At 40.3% G+C, this 25,000-nt stretch overlaps 1 protein-coding gene across 1 annotated transcript in view; it reads right to left on the bottom strand.

The window, feature by feature from the left end:
• The window catches only part of LOC119570739 (netrin receptor DCC-like), a gene marked incomplete at its 5' end in the record, with an annotated part of 43,417 nt that overhangs the window by 9,345 nt on the left and 9,072 nt on the right, over positions 1-25,000 (bottom strand). Inside the window, 19 exon segments of the mRNA XM_037918367.1 lie at positions 796-897; positions 4,491-4,722; positions 6,122-6,211; positions 7,671-7,862; positions 8,570-8,790; positions 9,227-9,392; positions 10,033-10,221; positions 13,333-13,495; positions 14,591-14,752; positions 15,562-15,764; positions 17,371-17,529; positions 19,095-19,209; positions 19,514-19,693; positions 20,889-21,104; positions 21,394-21,683; positions 22,850-23,001; positions 23,651-23,778; positions 23,780-23,979; positions 24,567-24,693. Of these exon segments, the coding sequence (XP_037774295.1) occupies positions 796-897; positions 4,491-4,722; positions 6,122-6,211; positions 7,671-7,862; positions 8,570-8,790; positions 9,227-9,392; positions 10,033-10,221; positions 13,333-13,495; positions 14,591-14,752; positions 15,562-15,764; positions 17,371-17,529; positions 19,095-19,209; positions 19,514-19,693; positions 20,889-21,104; positions 21,394-21,683; positions 22,850-23,001; positions 23,651-23,778; positions 23,780-23,979; positions 24,567-24,693 (3,287 nt within the window).

Genomic DNA, 25,000 nt, shown 5'->3' with positions numbered 1-25,000 from the left:
GAACAGACGGCACTTATCACAATATTAATTACAGACCGCATTTATTACAATAATTAATTACCTTAATAGACCGCATTTGTCACGATATTCATACCTGATCAGACGGCGCTCATTACAATAATCATACCTGAACAGACCGCGTTTATTACAATAATTAATTACCTGAAAAGACCGCACGTAACACAATAATGAGAGACTTACTGACTTACTCGTACAGACCGCTCTCATTACAATAATCATACCTGTACAAACCGCGTTTATTACAATAGTTAATTACCTGAACAGGACCGCTCTCATTACAATAATCATACCTGAACAGACCACGTTTATTACAATAGTTAATTACTAGCACTGACGGCACACCTGAACAGACGGCACTTATCACAATATTAATTACAGACCGCATTTATTACAATAATTAATTACCTGAATAGACCGCATTTGTCACGATATTCATACCTGTATAGACCGCACTCATTACAATAATCATACCTATACAAACCGCGTTTATTACAATAAAAAAATTTACCTGTACTGACGGCATATCTGAACAGACGGTACTTATCACAAAATTAATTACAGACCGCATTTATTACAATAATTAATTACAATAACTATACCTGTACAAACCACGTTTATTACAATAAAAAAATTTACCTGTATAGACCGCTCTCATTACAATAATCATACCTGAACAGACCACGTTTATCACAATAGTTAATTACCTGAACAGACCACACTCATTACAATAACCATACCTATACAAACCGCGTTTATTACAATAAAAAAATTTACCTGTACTGACTGCCGTTACTCCCCAGGGAAGAACCAAGGAGTGGGGGAGGGGGAGGGAGGGCAGGACCCCCTATGGAGGGACCCCCAAGCATGGCAGCCAGACTGGAAATGAGGAGGAGGATGAGAATGAGGAGGAGGAGGAGGAGGAGAGAGAGAGGAAGAGGAGGAGGAGGAGGAGGAGGAGGAGAGAGGAAGAGGAGGAGGATGAGAATGAGGAGGAGGAGGAGGAGGAGAGAGAGAGAGAGGAAGAGGAGGAGGAGGAGAATGAGGAGGAGGAGGAGGAGAGGGAGAGGAAGAGGATGAGAATGAGGAGGAGGAGGAGGAGGAGAGAGAGAGAGAGGAAGAGGAGCAGGATGAGAATGAGGAGGAGGAGGAGAGGAGGAGGAGAGAGAGGGAGAGGAAGAGGAGGAGGAGGAGGAGGAGAATGAGGAAGGAAGGGAAGGAAGAAGGAAGGAAGGAAGGAGGAAGGAATGAGGAGGATGAGAATGAGGAAGGAAGAGGAGGAGAAAGAGAAAGAAGAGGGAGAAAAAGAGACAGGAGGAGGAGGAGGAAAGGAGAGGAGGAGGAGGTGGAGAAGAACATGGGTGAAAGGAGAAGAACAAAGAGGAGAGAAGGATGGAAGGAGGAAGAAGAAAAAGAAGAAGAAGATGATGAAGAAGAAGAAGAAGAAGGAGAAGAAGAAGAAGAAGAAGAAGAAGAAGAAGAAGAAGAGAAGAGAAGAGAAGAAGAGAAGAAGAAGAAGAAGAAGAAGAAGAAAGAAGAAGAAGGAAAGAAGAAGAAGAAGAAGAAGAAGGAGAAGAAGAAGAAGGAGGAGAAGAAGAAGAAGGAGAAGAAGAAGAAGAAGAAGAAGGAGAAGAAGAAGAAGGAGAAGAAGGAGAAGAAGAAGAAGAAGAAGCAGCAGCAGAAGGAAGAAAATGAATATCAGAGGAGGAGGAAGAGAGGAAGAGAGGAAGAGAGGGAAATGGAGGAGGAGGAGGAGGAGAAGGAGAGGGAGAAAAAAAAAGGAAAAAAATGCAACTAAAAAAACAAGAAAAAAGCGCATGCAATAACAACAACAATAACAAAAGGATTACAAATAACAATAACAATAACAATAACTTAATAATAACAATAACAATAACTTAATAATAATGATAAATTAATATCAAAAAAAGAGAGAGAGAGAAAAAAAAAATCTAGTCAAAACCTCACAAGAAAGTCGATAAACCTCATTAAAACCTCATTAAAAAAAAACAGATTTTATAAAGCAAAATTCTAAACCTCATAAACTACCTCGTCTAAACCTCATAAAACAGACCTCACAACCTCACAATCTTTACTAGTTTTCCTCATAACCTCACAACTGCAACTGTGATTCCCTCAACCTCATAAACTGCCACAGTTCAACCTCACAATCTTTACTAGTTATCCTCATAACCTCATAAAACGCAGCATCAACCTCACAATCTTAACTGGTTATCCTCATAACCTCACAAAATGCGGCATCAACCTCACAATTGTGATTCCCTCACAACCTCACAATCCTAACTAGTACCACATAACCTCATAAAACGCGGCATCTCAACCTCACAATTGTGATTCCCTCACAACCTCACAATCTTTACTAGTTGTGCCTCATAACCTCATAAAACCTCGTCAGAAATACATTGATCATGTATCTGTTTTTTTTTTTTTTTTTTTAATGAGGTTTTAAATTGTATATTAATTAATTAATTAAAATTAAATTTAATTAAAATTAGATTAATAAACCTCACAAGAAAATCGATAAACCTCATTAAAACCTCATTAAAAAAACAGATTTTAGTTAATTAATTAAATCAATTAATTAATTATTAATTAAAATTAGATTTAATTTAATTTAATTAATTATCAATGAGATTTTAACAGATTACCCTAACAGAGCCTGCGTGAAAAAATGTCTCACCCTCATAATATAAACTTCTCACCCTCATAACCTCAATAACTTCTCACCCTCATAACCTCACTAACTTCTCACCCTCATAACCTCAATAACTTCTCACCCTCATAACCTCAATAACTTCTCACCCTCATAACCTCACAAACTTCTCACCCTCATAACCCCAATAACTTCTCACCCTCATAACCCCAATAACTTCTCACCCTCATAACCCCAATAACTTCTCACCCTCATAACCCAATAACTTCTCACCCCCATAACCTCAATAACTTCTCACCCTCATAACCTCAATAACTTCTCACCCTCATAACCTCAATAACTTCTCACCCTCATAACCTCAAAAACTACTCACCCTCATAACCTCAATAACTTCTCACCCTCATAACCTCAATAACTTCTCACCCTCATAACCTCAATAACTTCTCACCCTCATAACCTCAATAACTTCTCACCCTCATAACCTCAATAACTTCTCACCCTCATAACCTCAATAACTTCTCACCCTCATAACCTCAATAACTTCTCACCCTCATAACCTCAATAACTTCTCACCCTCATAACCTCAATAACTTCTCACCCTCATAACCTCAATAACTTCTCACCCTCATAACCTCAATAACTTCTCACCCTCATAACCTCAATAACTTCTCACCCTCATAACCTCACAAGCTTCTCACCCTCATAACCTCACAAACTTTTTTTTTTTTTTAATGAGGTTTTAAATTGTAAATTAATTAATTAATTAAAATTAAATTTAATTAAAATTAGATTAATAAACCTCACAAGAAAATCGATAAACCTCATTAAAACCTCATTAAAAAAAACAGATTTTAGTTAATTAATTAATTAATTAATTATTAATTAAAATTATATTTAATTTATTTTAATTATTAATGAGATTTTAACAGATTACCCTAACAGAGCCTGCGTGAAAAAATGTCTCACCCTCGTAACTTTATCTAAACTTACCTCATAATATAAACTTCTCACCCTCATAACCCCTGCGTGAAAAAATGTCTCACCCTCGTAACTTTATCTAAACTTACCTCATAATATAAACTTCTCACCCTCATAACCCCACTCACAACCTCACAAGGTTATGAGGTTATGAGACCTCACCCTCATAACCCCACTAACCTCTCACCCTCACAAAAACGAGTCCATAACCTCATTTTCCTCACACTTTCCCAGCCTCAAAACCTATCGGAACCTCACTCACAACCCACCCGAACATCACTCACAACCTCGCAAAATCCTCCCACCCTCATAACCTCACAACAGAGACAACACGAGACCCCCCATACAACCTCACAGAAAAATAATGACAAGACCTCACTCACAACCTCATAAAATCCTCACAACCCTCGAAACACCAACAGAGCCAACACGAGACCCATACAACCTCACAGAAAAATAATGACAAGACCTCACTCACAACCTCATAAAATCCTCACAACCTCACAACGCAAGACCCCCACACCAACCTCACAGGACCCCAAGACCTCACCTCGGGAAAAACAAAACCCCTGGACCCCAAGACCAAGACCCCAAGACCAAAACCCCCCTGGACCCCAAGACCCCAAGACCAAAACCCCCCTGGACCCCAAGACCAAGACCCCAAAACCAAAACCCCTGGACCCCAAGACCAAAACCCCTGGACCCCAAGACCAAGACCCCTGGACCCCAAGACCCCAACAAAAAACCCAAGACCCCAACAAAAACCCCAAGACCCCAAAGACCCCAACCGTCCCCCCCCCGGGACCCCATAGAACCTCACCTCGTAGGATTGGGGCTGTAGGGGTTCTCCGCAGGCGACGAGGTGGAGGGCGGGACCCCACCCCCCCCGACCCCTCCTCCCAGGCTGCCCAGACCCCCAACGGAGGAGGAGGAGGGGGGAGGGAACGGCGTGAGGGAGTAGCCCCCTCCTCCTCCTCCCCCTCCCCCCCCTGGGCGGTGGAGGGAGTGGGGTCCCTCGCTGTACACGCTGCTCGACGTGCTGCCGCCCACCACTGCAAGACCAGGGGATTTATGAGGTGGGGAGGGAGTAATGAGGTGGGATTCATGAGGGATTTATGAGTGTGGGGAGGGATTCATGAGGGATTAATAAGGTGGGATTCATGAGTATGGGGATTTATGAGTGTGGGGAGGGAGTAATGAGGGATTCATGAGTATGGGGATTTATGTGTGTGGGGAGGGATTCATGAGGGATTAATGAGTGTGGGGAGGGATTCATGAGGGATTAATGAGTGTGGGGAGGGATTAATGAGGTGGGATTCATGTATGAGTGTGGGGAGGGATTAATGAGGTGGGATTTATGTAGGATTTATGAGTGTGGAGGGATTAATGAGGTGGGATTCATGAGGGATTAATGAGTATGGGGAGGGATTAATGAGGTGGGATTTATGAGGAATGTATGAGTGTGGGGAGGGATTAATGAGGTGGGATTCATGTAAAATTATGACGTGGGATTCATGAGGGATTAATGAAGTGGGATTAATCTGGGATTAATGAGGATTTATGAGAAACAGAAAGATAGAAAGAGAGAAAGAGAGGAGAGGGAGAACGAGAGAGAGAGGAAAGAGATAGAGGAAAGAGAGAGAGAGAGAAACAGGAAGATAGAAATAGAAAGAGAAAGAGGGAGAAAGAGAGAGGGAGAAAAAAGACAGAGAGAGAGAGAAAGGTAGATATAGAAAGAGAAAGAGAAAGAGAAAGAGAAAGAGAGAGAGAATAGATAGATATAGAAATAGATAAGAAGAGAGGAAAAGAAAGAGAAAGAGAAAGAGAGAGAGATAGATAGATATAGATAGAAAGAAAGAGAAAGAGAAGAGAAAGAGAGATAGATATAGATAGATATAGAAAGAGAAAGAGAAAGAGAGAGAGGGAGAAAGAGAGAGAGATAGAAAAGAAAGAGAAAGAGAGAGAAAGATAGATATAGAAAGAGAGAAAGAGAGAGAGAGAGGGAGAAAAAGAGAAGAGAAGAGAGAAAGAAAGATAGATATGAGAAGAGAGAGAGAAGAGAGAAGAGAAAGAGCAGAGAGAAGAGAAAGAGAGAGAATATAGATAGATATAGAAAGAGAAAGAGAAGAAAAAGAGAAAGAGAGAGAATAGATAGATATAAAGATGATAATAGAAAGAGAAAGAAAAGAGAGAGAAGGAGAGAAAGAGAGAGAGAGAGAAGAGAAAGAGAGAACAAGAAAAAAAGAAGAAGAGACAGAGAGAAGAAGAAGAGAGAAAGAGAGAAAAGAAAGAGAGACATAGAAAAAGAGAAGAGAGAAAACAGAATAAAAGAGAACAGGAGGAAAGACAAAAGAGAAAAGACAGGCAGAGCAGAATAGACAGAAGAGAAAGAAAAAGAAGAGAACAAGAACAAAAAAAAAAAGAATAACAAAAAAAAAAAAAAAAACTTACGCAGATAGGTGGACTGGTATGGCGTGCGTCTGTCGAGGGTCGAAGTGGAAGTATATGTGTTGTTTTTATCATCACGGTCAAAGTCGGGACCTAATTGGGGAGAGAGATTGGGGATTAGGGAGCGGCTGAGGAAGGAGAGAGAGAGGGGGGAAGGAGAGAGAGAGAGAGGGGGGAAGGAGAGAGAGAGAGAGGGAGAGAGAGAGGGGGAAGGAGAGAGAGGGAGGGAGAGAGAGAGAGAGAGAGAGAGAGAGAGAGAGAGAGAGAGATTGGGATTGGGAGCGGCTGAGGGAGAGAGAGGGAAGGAGAGAGTGAAAGAGAGAGTGAGAGAAAGAGAGGAGAGAAAGAGTGAAAAAGAGAGGGAAGGAGGGAAAGAAGGAGGGGGGAAAGAGAGGGAAGGAGAGAGAGAGAGGGGGGGAAGGAGAGAGAGAGAGGGGGAAGGAGAGAGAGAAGGAGAGAGAGAGAGAGAGAGAGAGAGAGAAAGAGTGAGAGGGAAAGAAGGAGGGGGGGAGGGAGAGAGAGAGAGAAGGAGAGAGAGAGAGAGAGAGAGAGAGAGAGAGAGAGAGAGAGAGGGAAAGAAGGAGGGGGAGAGAAAGAGAGGGAAAGAAGGAGGGGAGAGAGAGAGAGAGAGAGAGAGAGAGAGAGAGAGAGAGAAAGAGAGAGAGAGAGAGGGGAAGGAGGGAAGGAGAGAGAGAAAGAGAAGAGAAAAAAAAAAGTGAGAGACAGAGACACAGAGAAAAGGAGATAAAGAGAGAAAGAGAAAGAGTTAGAGAAACAAAGATAAAGAGAGAAAGAGAAAGAGAGTTAGAGAAACAAAGAGAAAGAGAAAGAAAGAGAAAAGAGAGAGAGGGGGGGGGATTAGGGATTAACTAATTAATTAATGGCATATATAGGGTTTGATCTAAGAGAGAGAGAGACAGAGAAACAGGAAGATAGAAATAGTAAGAGAAAGAAAGGAAAAAGAGAGGGAGAAAAGGAGAGAGAGAGGTAGAGAGAGAAAGAGAGAGAGGAGAGGGAGAAAAGAGAGAGGGAGAGGGATAGAGAGAGAGAGAAAGAGAGGAGAGGGAGAAAAGAGAGAGAGACATGAAATGTGTTAAAATTAAATAAGAGAAATATGTAGAGAGATAATAAGAATTTAATTATCAAAACCCTTTATTTCCTATAACACTAACGCATGCATGCACGCACGCATGTACACTCATGCGCACGCACACACATATGCCCAAAAACCCCCCTCACCAGATCAACCTCAGACACACATGTACACACAGATGTACACACAGAAACCCTCCTCACCCACAAAATCGACCACAAACACACGTCCACACACACACACCCAAAAACCCCTCTCACCCACAAGATCGAAAGACACACACATACACACGTACAGGAACATGTACACACACACATACACACACCCATCGAAAGACACACACACACAGACGTACACATGAACATGTAGACACATTCCCAAACACATAGACGTAATAATAGACGTACACATAGACGTACACAAACACGTACACAAACACGCCCAAAACCCCTCTCTTACCTGCGAGATCGACGGCCGTCTCTCGGTCGGGCGAGGACATACCCCCTCGGGCGTCTCTGCCTCCTCGCTCGTCCCCCTTGTCGAGGCTCTTCATCCAGACACACACACACATACCCAGACAGACACACGAACATGTACACACACACACACACACACACACACGTACACGAACATGTACACATGTACCCTTACCTGCGAGATCAACCGCCGTCTCTCGGTCAGGCGAGGACATACCCCCCCGGGCGTCTCTGCCTCCTCGCTCGTCCCCCTTGTCGAGGCTCTTCATCCAGACACACACACACACATACACGTACACGTACACACACACACACACACGTACGCCAAAAAACCCCCCTTACCTGCGAGATCAACCGCCGTCTCTCGGTCAGGCGAGGACATACCCCCCCGGGCGTCTCTGCCTCCTCGCTCGTCCCCCTTGTCGAGGCTCTTCATCCAGACACACACACACACACACAGACACACACACACACACACACACACGTACACAAACACACCCAAAACCCCTCTCTTACCTGCGAGATCAACCGCCGTCTCTCGGTCGGGCGAGGACATACCCCCCCGGCCGTCTCTGCCTCCTCGCTCGTCCCCCTTGTCGAGGCTCTTCATCCAGACACACACACGCACACACACGTACACGAACATGTACACACACACGTACACGAACATGTACACATGTACCCTTACCTGCGAGATCAACCGCCGTCTCTCGGTCAGGCGAGGACATACCCCCCCTGCCGTCTCTGCCTCCTCGCTCGTCCCCCTTGTCGAGGCTCTTCATCCAGACACACACACACATACCCAGACAGACACACGAACATATACACACACACACACACACACACACACACGTACACGAACATGTACACATGTACCCTTACCTGCAAGATCAACCGCCGTCTCTCGGTCGGGCGAGGACATACCCCCCCTGCCGTCTCTGCCTCCTCGCTCGTCCCCCTTGTCGAGGCTCTTCATTTCCAAGTGGTGGTCGTGATGGATCCACAGGTCGGGGGGTTTGAGCTCAGGCTGCCCTCCCCCCCCAGGTCCCCCTAGGCCGCTGCCCCCGAGACCCGCGCCGGACTTGCCCCCCCCGCGGTGCGACCTGCAACGGGGGATTGCAATGTTGATGATGATGGCTGATAAACTATCATTGCAAATTCATTGATAAAGAAATTATTATTGCAAATTCATTGATAAACTATTATTGCAAATACATTGATAAGAAACTATTATTGCAAATACATTGATAAACTATTATTGCAAATACATTGATAAACTATTATTGCAAATACATTGATAAACTATTATTGCAAATACATTGATAAGGAAACTAATTAATTAATTAAGGACTCACAGATTGGCGTGCCTGGCCAGTCAACAATTTCTAATTAATTGCAGTCAACAGATTGTAACTAATTAATTGCAGTCAACAAATTCTAATTAATTAATCGATTAATTAACAAAGGACTCACAGATTCTAACTAACTGATTAATTAAGGACTCACAGATTCTAATTAACTGATTAATTAAGGACTCACAGATTGGCGTGCCTAGGCTTGCTCCTGCGGCAGTAGAGGGCGAGGCCCACCAGAGCCCCGAGCACGGTCAGCGCCCCCCCCACCCCCGCCACGGCCAGCACCACCAGGCTGCTCTGGTCCAGAAACCAGCCTGGGGTCGGGGGCACGGCCGTCGCGCGGTCCAGGCCTGCAATGGGGGAATGGGGGAGTGAGTTTTTGGGGGGATTTGGGAATGGCTCTTGCTCTCTCTCGTTCGTTCGTTCTCTTTCTGATCTTCTCTCTCTCTCTCATTTTCTTTCTCTCATTTTCTTTCTCTCATTTTCTTTCTTTCTCTCTCATTTTCTCTCTCTCTCATTTTTTCTCTCTCATTTTTTCTCTCTCTCATTTTCTCTCCCTCTCATTTTCTCTCCCTCTCACTTTCTCTCCCTCTCACTTTCTCTCTCTCTCTCTCTCTCTCTCTCTCTCTCTCTCTCTCTCTCTCTCTCTCTCTCTCCTTTTTGCACACTCTCTCTAATTTTCTCATTTTTTCTCTATCTCTTGTGTGTGTGTGTGTGTGTGTGTGTGTGTGTGTGTGTGTGTGTGTGTGTGTGTGTGTGTGTGTGTTGTGTGTGTGTGTGTGTGCGCGTATGCATGTGTTCACGTACATATGTGCATGTGTCCCTCCCCCTCCCTTACCCCTCCCTCCCTCCCTCCCTCATTCTCCCTCCCTTTCCCCCTCCCTCACTCATTCTCCCTTCACTCCCTCCCTCCCTCCCCCTCTCCCTCATCCCCTTCCCCCTCCCTTCCCCCTCCCTCCCTCATTCCCCTCCCCCCCAAACCCCACTCACCCGCCACCACCGTCGTGAAATTGCCGACCCCAGACAGGGGTCCGAACCCCTTGACGTTCCGCGCCTGCATCTTGTAGTAGTAGAGCGTGGCGGGGGTCAAGCCATGCACGCGAAAGGTCATGCGGTCCCCTTTCACCTCCTCCATGACCCAGTCTCCGTTGGCGTCCGTCGTGTAGAAGATGAGGTAGCCTGGAGAGGACGTGAAATTAACGTGAAAAGCTTTTTAAAAAGTTTTAAAAGGAAAAAAGTTCATGTTACGTAAAGGTACGTCGGAGGTTTATGACTGATAACGACCGAGATAATATATATTGATGATGACAACGATAATAATGATAATAATAATAACCTTATTAATACTACTAATAATATGATGATGATAATAACTGAGATAATATTGATGATGATGATGATGATGATAGGAATATTGATACTACTAATAACAACATTGATGATGATAGTAATAATGATAATGATGACGATAATAATGATAATGATGACGATAATAATGATAATGACGATGATGATTGATAATGATGGTGTTGAAGAAGATGATGATGACAATGACTATAACGTCAATGATGAGAAATAACGTCAATGATGAGAAATAACGTCGATGAGAAATAACGTCAATGATGAGAAATAACGTCAATGATGAGAAATAACGTCAATGATGAGAACGTCAATGATGAGAACGTCAATGATGAGAAATAACGTCAATGATGAGAACGTCAATGATGAGAACGTCAATGATGAGAAATAACGTCAATGATGAGAAATAACGTCAATGATGAGAACGTCAATGATGAGAAATAACGTCAATGATGAGAAATAACGTCAATGATGAGAAATAACGTCAATGATGAGAAATAACGTCAATGATGAGAAATAACGTCAATGATGAGAAAAACGTCAATGATGAGAAATAACGTCAATGATGAGAAATAACGTCAATGATGAGAAATAACGTCAATGATGAGAAATAACGTCAATGATGAGAAATAACGTCAATGATGAGAAATAACGTCAATGATGAGAAATAACGTCAATGATGATTATAACACCTATAATTGTGATAATATTGTTAAATTCTAACAAGACTAATAAATGAGACGGTAATGATGACAATGACGATGAAAAAAATAAACAATTTTTTTTTTTATTAAGAAAAAAAAAATTGAAAACAAATAAATAAATACATAAATTAGGTAAGAAAAAAAAAATATTAGTAATAATAAAAATAATCTTACGTCAAAACAAAATAATAATCAAAATAATCATAATAATTAATAATAATAATAATAATAATTGTAATAATAATAATACAGAGAGTTAAGATAATAAGGAAAATTAAATAATAATAGTAATAACACAGACAATAATGATAAAAAAGGCACTTACCTAAACAGACACTTCTGAGCAGAGAGAAAGAGATAAGAGAGAGAGAGAAAGATGAGAGAGGGAAAGAGAGAGAGAAAGGAAGAGAGAAAGAGATAAGAGAGAGAGAGAAAGATGAGAGAGGGAAAGAGAGAGAGAAAGGAAGAGAGAAAGAGATAAAGAGAGAGAGAAAGATGAGAAAGAGAAAGAGAAAGAGAGATACAGATGAGAGAGGGAAGGGGAGAGAGAGAGAGAGAGAGAGAGAGAGAGAGAGAGAGAGAGAAAGGGGGAAGAAAGAGAGAAATTACAATTAAGATTAAGAAAGTAAGAGAAAGAGATTACGAGAGAAAGAGACAGAAAGAGAGAAATTACAATTAAGATTAAGAAAGTAAGAGAAAGAGAGAGATTACGAGAGAAAGAGAGAGATTACGAGAGAAAGAGAGAGATTACGAGAGAAAGAGAGAGATTACGAGAGAAAGAGAGAGATGGAGAGAGATTGAGAAAGAGAGAGAGAGAAAAAAAGAAAGATGAAAAAAAAGAAAAGAAAAAGAAGAGATAAGAAAGAGACAAAACAGAAATAAGTAAATACAAACAAAATAAAATAGACATACCGATAAAAATAAATTAATTGGAAAAACACACACAGAAAAAATGATAAACCAGAGAAATAAAACAGAGAAATGATAAAACAGAGAAATGATAAAACAGAGAAATAAAACAGAGAAATGATAAAACAGAGAAATGATAAAACAGAGAAATGATAAACCAGAGGAATGATAAAACAGAGAAATGATAAAACAGAAAAAATGATAAACCAGAGAAATAAAACAGAAAAAATGATAAACCAGAGAAATAAAACAGAAAAAATGATAAACCAGAGAAATGATAAACCAGAAAAAATGATAAACCAGAGGAATGATAAAACAGTTAATAATCATGCAGAAAATACTGGAAGCTAATGAGAGAAAGAGAGAAAGCGAGAATGAAGTAAATATTAACGAAAATAACAGAGTAAAGAGAGAAATAGAAACATTAATAGAAATAGAATAATAATAGAAATAAGAGTAAATAGAGAAAATATTTATGAAAATAATAGAGTAATAATACATGTAATAAAAAGAATAAGAATGATGATAATATTAATAACAATAATGATAATCACAATGACAAAAAAAAAAAAAAAAAAAGAGTAATAATAATAATAATAATAATAACAACAATAATAATATATTAATAATTAAAAAATCAATAAAAGTAATAAAAACAATAATAATAAGAATCACAACAGTAATAATAAAAATAATACTAGTAATAAAGCAATAGTAAAAATAGTAAAAATAACACGAAAAAATAAATATATATATATAAATATATATGTATATGTATATATATATATATATATATATATATATTAATATACATAAATATATATAACATGTACATGTGAATATATAAAATATATATATTAATAATAATAAAAAAGTAAATAATTAAATAGATTATCACTAAATAAAACCAAGAAAGAAAGAAAAAAACAAAAACTTCAAAAAAATCCCCAAACAGACAAAGACGTAAGCTTACGTAATCTTAACAAATAGACGTAATACAAATAAAAATAACAAATAATAACAAATAAAGACGTAATTACAGGTTACGTAAGGTAACCTGTAATCTTAATAGCAAATAAAGAAAGAAAAATAACGTAAAACTAAAAACCAACTAAAAAAAAAAAAAAAAAAAACCTAACAAAGACGTAACCCTCAAACAAACAAAGACGCAAGCTGTAACCCACAAACAAACAGACAAAGACGCAACCTGTAACCCACAAACAAACAGACAAAGACGCAACTGTAACCCACAAACAAACAAACAGACGTAACCCCAACCTGCAACCCCCCAAACAAACAGACAAAGACGCAAGCTGACCTGTAATCTTGCCGTTGGCCTGCTTCGGGGGCTGCCAGTTGAAGACGATGGTGTGGGGCTCGCCAGGGATGGGGACGACGGTGATGTCCCTTGGGGGCGACGAGGGGCGAGCCTGCAGGGTCGTGTTGGAGGTGACCAGACTCCAGGGCGACTCGCGGCGACCCTGAGAAATACGTAGATATAATACGTAAATAATAATAGAAAAATATAATACGTAAATAATAATAGAAAAATATAATACGTAAATAATAATAGAAAAATATAATACGTAAATAATAATAGAAAAATATAATACGTAAATAATAATAGATAGATTGAAAAATCAGACTCCAGGGGGACTCTCGGCGACCCTGAGCACGAGACAATAAATTTAAATACGTAGATATAATACGTAAATAATAATAGAAAAATATAATACATAAATAATAATAGAAAAATATAATACGTAAATAATAATAGAAAAATATAATACGTAAATAATAATAGAGAAATATAATACGTAAATAATAATAGAAAAATATAATACGTAAATAATAATAGAAAAATATAATACGTAAATAACAGTAGAAAAATATAATACGTAAATAATAATAGATAGATTGAAAAATCAGACTCCAGGGGGACTCTCGGCGACCCTGAGCACGAGACAATAAATTTAAATACGTAGATATAATACGTAAATAATAATAGAAAAATATAATACATAAATTAAAGATAAAACAGGTAAATAGATTGATAAATCAGACTCCAGGGGGACTCTCGGCGACCCTGAGATATACGTAAATATAATACGTAAATATAACTACGTAAATATAAAACATAGATAATAATAGATATATATATTACATAAATAATAATATAGATAAATATAATACGTAAATAATAACAGATAAATATAATACGTAAATAATAATATAGGTAAATATAATACGTAAACAATAATAAATATAATACATAAATAATGATAGGATAAATGTATGTGAAGAATAATACAGGTGAATATAATACGTAAACAAAAATAGATAAATACGTAAACAATAAAACGGGTAAATAAATGGATAAAATAAATAAAAAAAAATATAAAACCAAGTAAATAAATTGATATACATCCCTCCTGCCTCCTTAACCCCCCCTCCCCTCCCCTCCGCCCCCCAATCATATAATACAATCATTAATTCATAGAATACATCCCTCCTTAACCCCCCCCTCCCCCCTCCCCCCCTCCCCGCCCCCCCCCCCCACCCCAGCGCAATCTCACCTTAATCGTCTTGACGGCGAACTCGTACACCGTGTTGGGTTTGAGGTTGTCGATGAGGCACGTCACGTCGGAGGCGTTGCGGTAGCGGAACCGGGGGCTGGAGGACGTGGCGGAGGCGAAGGTCGTGTAGCGCACCGTGTAGAACCGGGTGTCGCTGATGTACTGTTTTTTTGGGGGGGGAAGGGTGAGGGAGGGAGGGAGGGAGAGGGGGAAGGGGAGAGAAAGGGGATAGAGGGAGAGGGGGAAGGGGGAGGGAGGGAGGAGGGAGAGGGGGGAGGAAGGGAGAGGGGGAAGGGGGAGGGAGGAGGGAGTAGGAGGGGGAGGGGGAAGGGGGAGGAAGGGAGGGGAAGGGGGAGGAAGGGAGGAGGAAGAGGGGGAAGGGGGAAGGAAGGGAGGAGGGAGAGGGGAAGGGGGGGAGGGAGGAGGGGAGAGGGGGAAGGGGGAGGAAGGGAGAGGGGGAAGGGGGAGGAAGGAGGGAGGGAGTAGGAGGGAGAGGGGGAAGGGGGAGGAAGGGAGTAGGAGGGGGAGGGGGAAGGGGGAGGGAGGAGGAGGGAGTGGGAGGGGGGTGGGAGGAGGAGAGAGGGAAGGGAATGAGAGGAAGGAGGAGGGAGGAGGAGGAGAGAGATGAAGGAGGAGGAGGAGGAGAGAGAGTGAGACGAAGATGGAGGAGGGAGTGGGAGGAGAGAGGAGGGAGGAGAGAGAAAAAGAGGAGGAACAGAGGGAGATAGAGGAGGAGTAAAAGGAAGAGTAATGATAGGAGGAAGAGAAGAGGAGAGAAAAAAAAAAAATTGAAGTATATATATATATAAAATTTACAACCAACACCCCATACCTGTTCCAACTAAGACAAACAAAATAACCGAAAACGACACATATTACGCATTAAATTCAGTTTTCTTACTGTTGTTTTTCTTTTCATGTATATATATATATATATATATAATTTACAACAAACGCCACCAACCCCATACCTGATTTCGATTAAGCGTCGTATCCGTCCACTGCAGAGCGACGGTGAAGGGCGTGAGGACCTCCGCTTTAAGCCCAACTGGGGGGGTGAGGGTAGGGGCAGAGGGGGGTTCTGGGGGCCGCGTGCGGACCTGCTCGTAGACTGGCTGTCCGTCACCCACGCTGTTGAACGCTCGTAAGCTGATGACGTACTCTGCGTTGGGCTCTGGGGGGGGGGGGGGGGGGAGGGAAGTAAATACATGTAAATGATATCAATAATAATTAATAATAAATAAGAGTAAATAATACTATTAATGATAATAAAACAAGTGTAAATGATAATAAATTAGTGTAGATGGTAATAAATATATATAAATGATAATATCAATAATGATAATAAATAAGGGTAGATAATGATAATAATAATGATTATAAATAGGTGTAGACTATATAAATAATGATAATTATAGTTCAAATAATAATATTGATAATGATAATAAATAAGGGTAGATAATGATAATAATAATGATTTTAAATAGGTGTAGACTATATTAATTATGATAATTGATAAGTTCAAATAATAATTTTGATAATGATAATAAATAAGGGTAGATAATGATAATAATAATGATTATAAATAGGTGTAGATAATGATAATAATAATGATTATAAATAGGTGTAGACTATATTAATAATAATAATTAATAAGTTCAAATAATAATATTGATAATGATAATAAATAAGGGTGGATAATGATAATAATAATGAATATAAATAGGTGTAGATAATGATAATAATGACAATGACGACACTAACCCCATGCTGACAGGTAAATATGACGTTCACTTCCATTTTCCTTAGTGGAATTCCCTCACTCTTCCCGTTTACCTTCTAGTATCAGAAAAAGTCCCTCCCCAAACTGATATATTATGGATTAAAAATATATATTCTTTCCCGAGGTTATCTTCTAAGCATCGGAAAAATTCCCCTTCTTTCACATGCTTCCCCCCCCCCTCTCCCCCAGCTTAGAAATTTCCCTCTCTCTACAAACTATCAATATGTGTATCTGAAAAATTTCCCCCACCCTTCACCCAATGCATATTTCTACTCAGCAAAATAACTTCCTCCATCCCCGAGGTTATCCTTTTTTGCTTCAGAAAAAATTCCCTAACTCTTCCCGCTCGTATTCTACGTGTCAGAAAAACTCCTCACTCTCCCAGTTCGTAATCTATGCATCAGAAAAAGTCCCCTCTTACTCCTCAGGCTCGTATCCTACGCGTCAGAAAAAGTCCCCCTCACTCCTCAGGCTCGTATCCTCCGCGTCTGAAAAAGTCCCCCTCACTCCTCAGGCTCGTATTCTACGCGTCAGAAAAAGTCCCCCTCACTCTCACGGCTCGTATCCTACGCGTCAGAAAAAGTCCCCCTCACTCTCACAGCTCATATTCTACGCGTCAGAAAAAGTCCCCCTCACTCTAACAGCTCGTATTCTACGCGTCAGAAAAAGTCCCCCTCACTCCTCAGGCTCACATCCTACGCGTCTGAAAAAGTCCCCCTCACTCTTCCAGCTTGTGTCCAACGCATCAGAAAAAGTCCCCCTCGATCTCCCCAAACTTACCTTCTCCACGGCGGAAAAGCTTCCCTCGCTCTCCCAGAAAAGTCCCACCAAAAACACACACAAAGAAAAAAATAAATAAACAAAATTAAATAGAAAAAAAAAAAAAAAATCCCATCCTTCCCCCAGTTTACAATCGACGCACATCGGAAATCCTCCCCCAACCCGCATATCAAAAAAAAAAAAAAACTCCCTCCCCTTTAACGTATACTCCACGCACCTAATCCTTCAATGACGTAACTCCTCTGCTTGCTGTCAACGATCTTGGAGTACACGTCGGGTATCCCCTTGCCCCAGCCAATGGTGTAGCCTCGCACCATCACGTTCTGAAGCTGCGGAGGTTGCCACTTCACGCTGATATGATCCTTCATGGCCAATGCTATAAGAGACGAGAGAAAAAAAAATTGAAAAGATTAAGAATTTAAAAAAAAAGGAAAAAAAAAATTTTCATTAATATTATGACGAGAGAGAGAAAATTTTCAAAACTGAAAAGATTAATGAAAAAAAAAGACTGAAAAAATATTTCATTAATATTATGGGCAACACTGCAAGAGGCGAGAGAAAGAAAATGAAAATAATTAAGAATGAAAAAAAAAAAAAGACAAAAAAAAATTTCATTAATATTATGACGAGAGAAAATTTTAAAAATTGAAAAAGACTAAGAACGAAAAAAAAATTAAATAAAATAAACTGAAAAAAAATAATTAATATTATGGGCAACGAAAAAAAAAAAAAATGAAAAAAAAAAAAAAAAATTCATTAATATTATGACGAGAGAAAATTTTAAAAATGAAAATAATTAAAAAAGGAATAAAAGACTAAAAAAATATTTCATTAATATTATGAGCAACACTGTATAGAGGTAAGAGAAAGAAAATGGAAAAATTGAAAAAATTATGAAAAAAAAAAAACAAAAAAACTACTAGAACTTTGAACAAATACTCTATTTAATCACATTTAATGATCTTTCGATCATATTAATTAGAAATTTCGAAGAAAACACTAATTAATCAACGATTAGCCACTAACTTATCTAACATTTTAATTAGAAATTTTGAACAAAATTTTAAAAATTAAATTTTAACCAGAAATTCTGAACAAAATACCGTCTAATTAATCAACGATTCACTCAACTTATCTAAATATTTAATTAGAAATTTTGAACAGAATCAAATTAATCAACTTTTCATTCAACGATTCAATCAGAATTAATTAGAAATTAGAACATCTTAATTAGAAATTCTGAACAAAAATACTAATTAACCAACTTATCTAATTCTAATTAGAAATTTTGAACAAAACACTCTCTAATTAACAAGTCTTGAACATTTTAACATTTTAATTTTTCGAACAGAATTCTCTAATTAATCGTCTATTCAACTCAACCATTTACTTATCTAACATTTTAATTAGAAAATTTGAACAAAATCTAATTAACAAAATCTAATTATTCACGTATCTAAATATTTAATTAGAAATCTCCAACGAAACTCTCTAATTAATTGTCTTTTCACTCAACCATTCACTTATCTAAATATCTAATTTAAAAAAATTTGAACAAAACACCGTCTAATTAATCGACGATTCACTCATCTAACATTTTGATTAGATATTCTGAACAAAAAACACTAATTAATCAACAATTCACTCATCTAAATATCTAATTAGAAATTCCAAACAAAATACCGTCTAATTAATTGTCTTTTCACTCAACCACTTACTTATCTAACATTTTAATTAGAAATTTTGAACAAAATCTAATTAACACCTCTCGAACATTTTAAACAGAAATTCTGCTCAAAACACCGGCTAATTAATTGTCTTTTCACTCAACCATTCACTTATCTAAATAATTAATTAGAAATCCCCAAACAAAATCTAATCAACAACTCAATCTAATGACCTGACGACCTAATCTTACTCGAAGAAAACCCTTTAACAAACCTCTAAGGCTGGTGGGCTTATCGGGGACGCGGTTCTCATCGAGGTCGTTGGCAAAGGTCTCGGCTGGGATCCAGTGGGTCGAGGGGCCGGACCCGTTCACCGTGAGGGCGGCGAGCTGCGGGGTCAGGTCATGAAAGGTTAACCCTTTGCCGACGGGGGGCATGGTGGGACTATTTGCCGGGGGTATGTACGCACATGGCATGGTGGGACTATTTGCCGGGGGTATGTACGCACATGGCATGGTGGGACTATCTGCCGGGGGCACGTACGCACATGCCATGATGTATGTATAGACATGCCATAAGTTTTTTATTGTTACATCATAATAATAATAGAAATAAAATAACAATGTAATAATAATGTAATGTAATAACGTAATAATAACAATAACATAATAATAACACGCATCCCCCTCTCACCTTAATCGAATACTGCGTGCTCCTCTTCAGGTCGGTGAGGGCGAAGAGTCTGCGGTTTCCGTCAGTCGTCTTGGTCTTGGTCGAGCCCGCCTTACCCCGTTCCTTGTAGCGGATTTTGTAGCCCGTGATGACGCCGTTCTGGTCCTGGGGTGGGGGGGGCTCCCAGCGTAGGATGAGACTCTGGGGGGGGGGGGGGGGAGGGGGGGAAAGGTATGTGAATATATACATCATAACGGACAATTCAGCCTAACTTATGTAGGTAAATATATATATGATGTATGGACACGTCACGTTAACTTATGTACATAAATATATACATAAGGTACGGATATACGCGCTTCCATATACATATACATATAACGAGTATACATATTTAAATATATGCAAAATTTACATACATAAATACAAACATATACTTTTATAAATAAAGAAATACTACATATAAACATACATACATACATATATATATTTTTTTTATTGTTATATATGAATATATGCAATTATATCTTTCCCCCTTTCTCCCTCCCTCCTTCTTCTCTTCTTCTCTGCCTCCCCTACTTGCTTCTACTCAGAGCTCCTTTCTTCTCCTCTCTCTCTTCTCTCTCTCTCTCTTCTCTCTCAGAGCTCTTCTCCTCTCTCTCTCTCTCTCTCTCTTCCTTCCCCTCCTTCCCTCTCCCTCTTCTCACCCTAGAGCTCTTCTCTTCTCTCTCTCCTTCTCCCTCACCCTCCCTCTTTTTTCCCTCCTTCTCTCTCTACCTCCTTCCTTCCCTCTTTTTCCCTACCTAGAGCCCGCCTCCATTCAGACCGAGGCTCCCTCCTCTCTTCCCTCTCTCTCTTCTCCTCTCTCTCCTTCCCTCTTTCTCTCTCCTTCCTTCCCTCTCTCTCCCTCCTTCACTCTTCCTTCTCTCACCCTAGAGCCTGCTGCCTCCACCGTCATGTTCTGAGGCTCCCTCCCTCCGTCTCTCTCTCCTTCCCTCTTCCTCCTCCCTCCTCTCCTCTCCTTCCCTCCCTCTCCCTCTCTCTCTTCTCTCTCTCTCTTCCCTCCCTCCCTCTCCCTCTTTATTCTCTCTCTAAGACAGGCTTAAGCCTCTCACCCTAGAGCTCTTCTCTTCTCTCTCTCCTTCTCCCTCCCTCTCCCTCCCTCCTTCTCTCTCTCCCTCCTTCCTTCCCTCTTTTTTCCCTCACCCTAGAGCTCGCCGCCTCCATCGTCACGATCTGAGGCTCCCTCTCTCTCTCTCTTCCCTCCCTCCCTCTCCCTCTCCCTCTTTCTTCCCTCTTTCTGTCTCCTTCCTTCCCTCCTCTCCTTCCTTCCCTCTTCCCTCTCTCTCCTTCACTCTCCCTCTCTCTCTCCCTCCTTCCCTCTCCCTCCTCTCACCCTAGAGCTCGCCGCCTCCACCGTCACATTCTGAGGCTCCCTCGTTGGGACGTCTGAGAAGGTCCGCGCCGTGACCTCCCGCGTCGCGTCGCCCGCCCCGTTGGCATTGACCGCCACGAGCCATACACTGTACTCTGTGAACTCGTCCAGGCCCTCCAGGTCATGTTGGGTCGCCGTCGGGCTGACCTCCACCTCGTGTTCCTCTGCCGAGCCGACCTGTTGGGGGGGACGAGGGGGGGGATGTGGTCATTAGGCTGTGTTATTAAGCTTGTTATTCTCTCTCTCTCTTTCTCTCTCTGTCTCTCTCTTTTCTTCTTTATTCTCTCTTTTCTCCTCTCTCTCTCTCCCTTTTCTTCTTTATTCTCTCTCTCACTCCTTTCGATGTCTCTCTCTCTCTCTCACTCTCTCTCTCTGTCTCTCTCTCTCTCTCTCTCTCTCTCTCTCTCCTCCTCTTATCCTTATTTTATTCTTATCCTTATCTTTATCATCTCCTCCTCTTCCTCACCTGCATATAATACATCACGTAGCCCGTTACCGGCGTTTTCTCCTTCCTCCTCCTCCTCTTCTCCTCCTCTTCCTCTTCCACTTTCTTCCTCCTCTTCTTCGCCTCGTCTCCCCCCCCTAAGAGACCCGAGGAGGAGGAGGAGGGGGAGGATGGGGGGGGAGGAGGAGGCGAGGGCGTCCCCTGGGGGTGTCCCTCCCACACGACCACCAAGGACCGGGGGGATAGGGGCGTGACGCGTAGGCCCTGGGGCGCGGGCGGGAGGTCCAGGTCAGGTTTGGTGCTCACGCGGACTGTGGGGGGGGGGGGGGGTGGGGGGGGGGGTTTGAAAAGATGGGATGTTTAGACTTGGGTGGTTTTGGAAGTCAAAAAGGCTATTACTTTTTCTTTCTCTTTTCTTCTCTCCTCCTCTCTTTCTCTTTTTCTCTCTCTCTTTCTCTCTCTCTCTCTCTTTCTCTCTCTCTTTCTCTTTTTCTCTCTCTTTCTCTCTTCTCTTTTTTTCTTCATTTCTCTCACTATTCTCATCGATTCTTCTTTTCTCTCTCTGTTTCTCTCTCTGTTTACTTCATGTTTCTTCTTGATTTCTCTTGTATCCTCTCTTATCTCTCTATTCTACTTTTTCTCTATGTCTTCTATCTATATCGCATTTATACTCTCACTATTCTCCTCCTCTCATCTCTTCTCTCTCTCCTTCTCTCTCTCTTCTCTTTCCACACTCTTTCCTCTCTCTTTCTCTTTTTCTCATCTCCTTCCTCCTTTCTTCTCTTAATGCACCTCTCTCTAATCTCTCTCTCTTTCTCTCTCTCTTTCTCTCTCTCTTCTTCTTTCTTTCTCTCTTCCTCTCTCTTTCTCTCTTTCTTTCTCTCTTTCTTTCTCTCTTTCTCTCTCTCTTCTCTCTCTCTTTCTCTCTCTCTTTCTCTCTCTCTTTCTCTCTCTCTCTCTTTCTCTCTCTCTCTCTCTTTCTCTCTCTCTCTCTCTCTCTCTCTTTTTTTTTTTTTTTTAGATTTTTTGATTTTTTGAATTTTTGCCGTGCTAAGCGGATGAGAAGCAAAGAGTTTAAACAGTTTAACAGGAACTTACAGCGTATTTTCTCTGAGGTGTGTTAACTCTAGAGCATGTTTAAGCTTTAAAATATAATAATAATAATAGTTATAATTATAATGATAATAATAATAATAAATAAATGACTAAAGAGATAAGTAGAAATATAAATCGACAATAAAAAAAAGCAGAAAAAAAAACCGCAGAATACACACACACACACACACACACACACACACACACACACACACACACACACACACACACACACACACACACACACACACACACACACACACCAACCCCCCTCAAAAAAAAAAAAAAAAACTCCCCCCCAAAATAAAAGAAAAAACCCTCCCCCCCTAAAAAAAAAAATAATAATAATAATAATAAAATAAAAAATAAAAAAAAACCCTACCCTCGGCGCTGGACAACCCTGGGCCACCCTTCGCGCTGTGGGCCACGACGCGGACCAGGTATTGCGTCCCGGGGCTCAGCTGCCCGATCTGCGTCTTGTACTCGTCCAGGCCCTCGCTCGACGAACTGGCGCTCACGTTCTGGACGCGTTCCCTGCGGAGAGGATAATAGGATAATAAATAGGATGATACTAGGATGATACTAGGATAATAATAGGATAAATAGAATAAGTATAGGATAATCAGGATAGAAGGGAAAACGAAAACCATTGCTGGACGTTTCCTGTGTTTGGGATAAATGATAAAAAATATGAATAAATTATTATAAATAATATTATTAGGATAAGAATAAATAGTATATTTAGGATAATAGGATAATAGGATAATAATAACAAACAGGATAAGAATAAATAGGATAATGATAGGATAATGAATAATAAAAAAGGCAATACCGTCTTAGAAAATATATTATTATAATATAAAATTGTCTAAGTGAAAGGCAAAACCGTCTTAGAAAATATATTATTATATTATAAAATCGTCTAAATAAAAGGCAAAACCGTCTTAGATAATATATTATAATAATATAAAATTGTCTAAAAAGGCAAAACCGTCCTAGATAATATATTATTATAATATAAAATTGTCTAAATAAAAGACTAAACCGTCTCAGATAATATATTATTATTATATAAAATTGTCTAAATAAAAGACTAAACCGTCTTAGAAAATATATTATAATATAAAATTGTCTAAGAAAAAGGCAAATAGATAAATAAATAATAAAATCGTCTTAGATTTACCTCAGAGAGCCTTCCTGCCGGTAGAAGACCGAATAGCCAACGATGTGTTCGTTATTGAACCTGGGTTCGTGCCAGGCCAAGGTGATGAACCTGTTGCTTGCAATGATCGCTTGCAACCGGCGCGGCGAGGAGGGCTGGTCGGGAAGCAACGACGTCTCGTCTTCGTCTTCCTCGTCGTCTTCCTCGGGTCCGACGCGCGGCGTTTCCTCGAATCGTCTCTCTCCTCCTCTCTCCTCCTCCTCCTGTTCCTCCTCCTTCTCCTTCTTCTTCTTCTCGTTCGCTCGTTTCCGCCTCTGGGGTCGTCTTGTGCGTTCTGCTCTCGGGTATATCTGAGGTGGGGGGGTGAGGGGGGGGGGGTTAGGTTCTCTGGTCGTTGTTGCTATATAAGTATGTATGTATATTATATATATATTATATATCTATATATGTATATATATCTATAAATATGTTTATATATATATATCTATAAATATATGTTTATATAATATATATATATATATATATATATATATATATATATATATATATATATATATATATGTATGTATATATAAATATTTATATACATATATATGCATGTTTATATATATATATGTATATCTATACATTTATCATGCGTATATATGTATAATTATATTTATATATACATATATGTTTATATATCTCTCTCTCTATTTCCCTCCCCCCCTCCCTCCCACCCTCCCTCCCTCCCTCTTCCCTCCCTCCCTCCCTATTCCCTCCCTATTCCCTCCCTCCCTCCTTCTCCCTATTCCCTCCCTCCCTCCTCCCTATTCCCTCCTTCCCTCCCCTTTCCCTCCCTCCCTCCCTCCCTATTCCCTCCCTCCCTCCCTATTCCCTCCCTCCCTCCCTCCCTATTCCCTCCCTCCCTCCCTATTCCCTCCTTCCCAGAACTCACTCGACTTGAGGACCCTAAGCTGGGCGCTGGCCTGTGCCGATCCCGCCGCATTGGACGCCACGCACTGGTACATCCCTGCGTCGCCTTCGACCAGCCCCAAGATCTTCAGGTTCTGGCCGTTCACCATCTGTCAGGGGGGGGGGGGGGGGGGGAATGGGAGCAAGTGAGCAAATGCCTTAAATATCTTAGAAATTATCTTAAAATTCTTAAATATCTTATGTATTAAATATTTTGAATATCTTGTATCTTCAATATCTTGTATCTTCAATATCTTGTATCTTCAATACCTTATATCTTAAATATCTTATAAATATCATATCTTGAATCTTAAATATCTCCTATCTTAAATATCTCCTATCTTAAATATCTTAAATCTTAACCCAATCGCCACAGGGTTTGGTTCTGTCCCCTGTAGTTTTTGTGAAATTTTCGTT

Source organism: Penaeus monodon, unplaced genomic scaffold (genome assembly GCF_015228065.2).
Source record: "Penaeus monodon isolate SGIC_2016 unplaced genomic scaffold, NSTDA_Pmon_1 PmonScaffold_370, whole genome shotgun sequence".
Taxonomy (NCBI): domain Eukaryota; kingdom Metazoa; phylum Arthropoda; class Malacostraca; order Decapoda; family Penaeidae; genus Penaeus; species Penaeus monodon.
The sequence above is the reverse complement of the archived record's forward strand: the minus strand, read 5'-3'. Positions and strand labels throughout refer to the sequence as shown.